Below are 544 nucleotides of genomic sequence, written 5' to 3'. Positions count from 1 at the left end.
ATGAATACTACAGTATATTTCTCCAGAGATGAATACTACAGTATATGTCTCCAGAGATGAATACTGCAGTATATTTCTCCAGAGATGAGTACTGCAGTATATTTCTCCAGAGATGAATACTGCAGTATTTTTCTCCAGAGATGAGTACTTCAGGATGAAGCTGCAGTGGAAGTCGGTCAGTGAGGAGCAGGAGAGGAGGAACTCCAGACTGAGAGACTACAGGAGTCTGATAGGTGGGTCCCTCATGACATCATCACAACAAGTATCATGTGGAGGAATGAGTAGTATTTGCATGATTGAGTAGTATTTGTGAGTGTGGTCTAGTCCTGTTCTGATCTGTAAAGTGTCCTGAGATTACGAGGTCTAGACCTGGTCTGATCTGGTTCTGGTCTCTGTCTGCAGAGAAAGACGTGAACCGGACAGACAGAACCAACCGGTTCTACGAAGGCGTGGACAACCCGGGTCTGGTGCTGCTGCACGACATCCTGATGACCTACTGCATGTACGACTTCGACCTGGGTGAGTCTGGTGGGGGGGGGGGGGG

At 47.8% G+C, this 544-nt stretch overlaps 1 protein-coding gene across 1 annotated transcript in view; it reads left to right on the top strand.

The window, feature by feature from the left end:
* The window catches only part of LOC117948950 (zinc finger C3H1 domain-containing protein-like), a 21649-nt gene that overhangs the window by 20609 nt on the left and 496 nt on the right, over nucleotides 1–544 (top strand). Inside the window, exons 32-33 of the mRNA XM_034878921.1 lie at nucleotides 90–233; nucleotides 403–519. Of these exons, the coding sequence (XP_034734812.1) occupies nucleotides 90–233; nucleotides 403–519 (261 nt within the window). The remainder of the gene's footprint in view (nucleotides 1–89; nucleotides 234–402; nucleotides 520–544) is intronic.

This window comes from Etheostoma cragini, chromosome 8 (assembly GCF_013103735.1).
Source record: "Etheostoma cragini isolate CJK2018 chromosome 8, CSU_Ecrag_1.0, whole genome shotgun sequence".
Taxonomy (NCBI): Eukaryota; Metazoa; Chordata; class Actinopteri; order Perciformes; family Percidae; genus Etheostoma; species Etheostoma cragini.
Note: the sequence above shows the minus strand (reverse complement) of the source record. Positions and strands in the feature narration are given on the sequence as shown.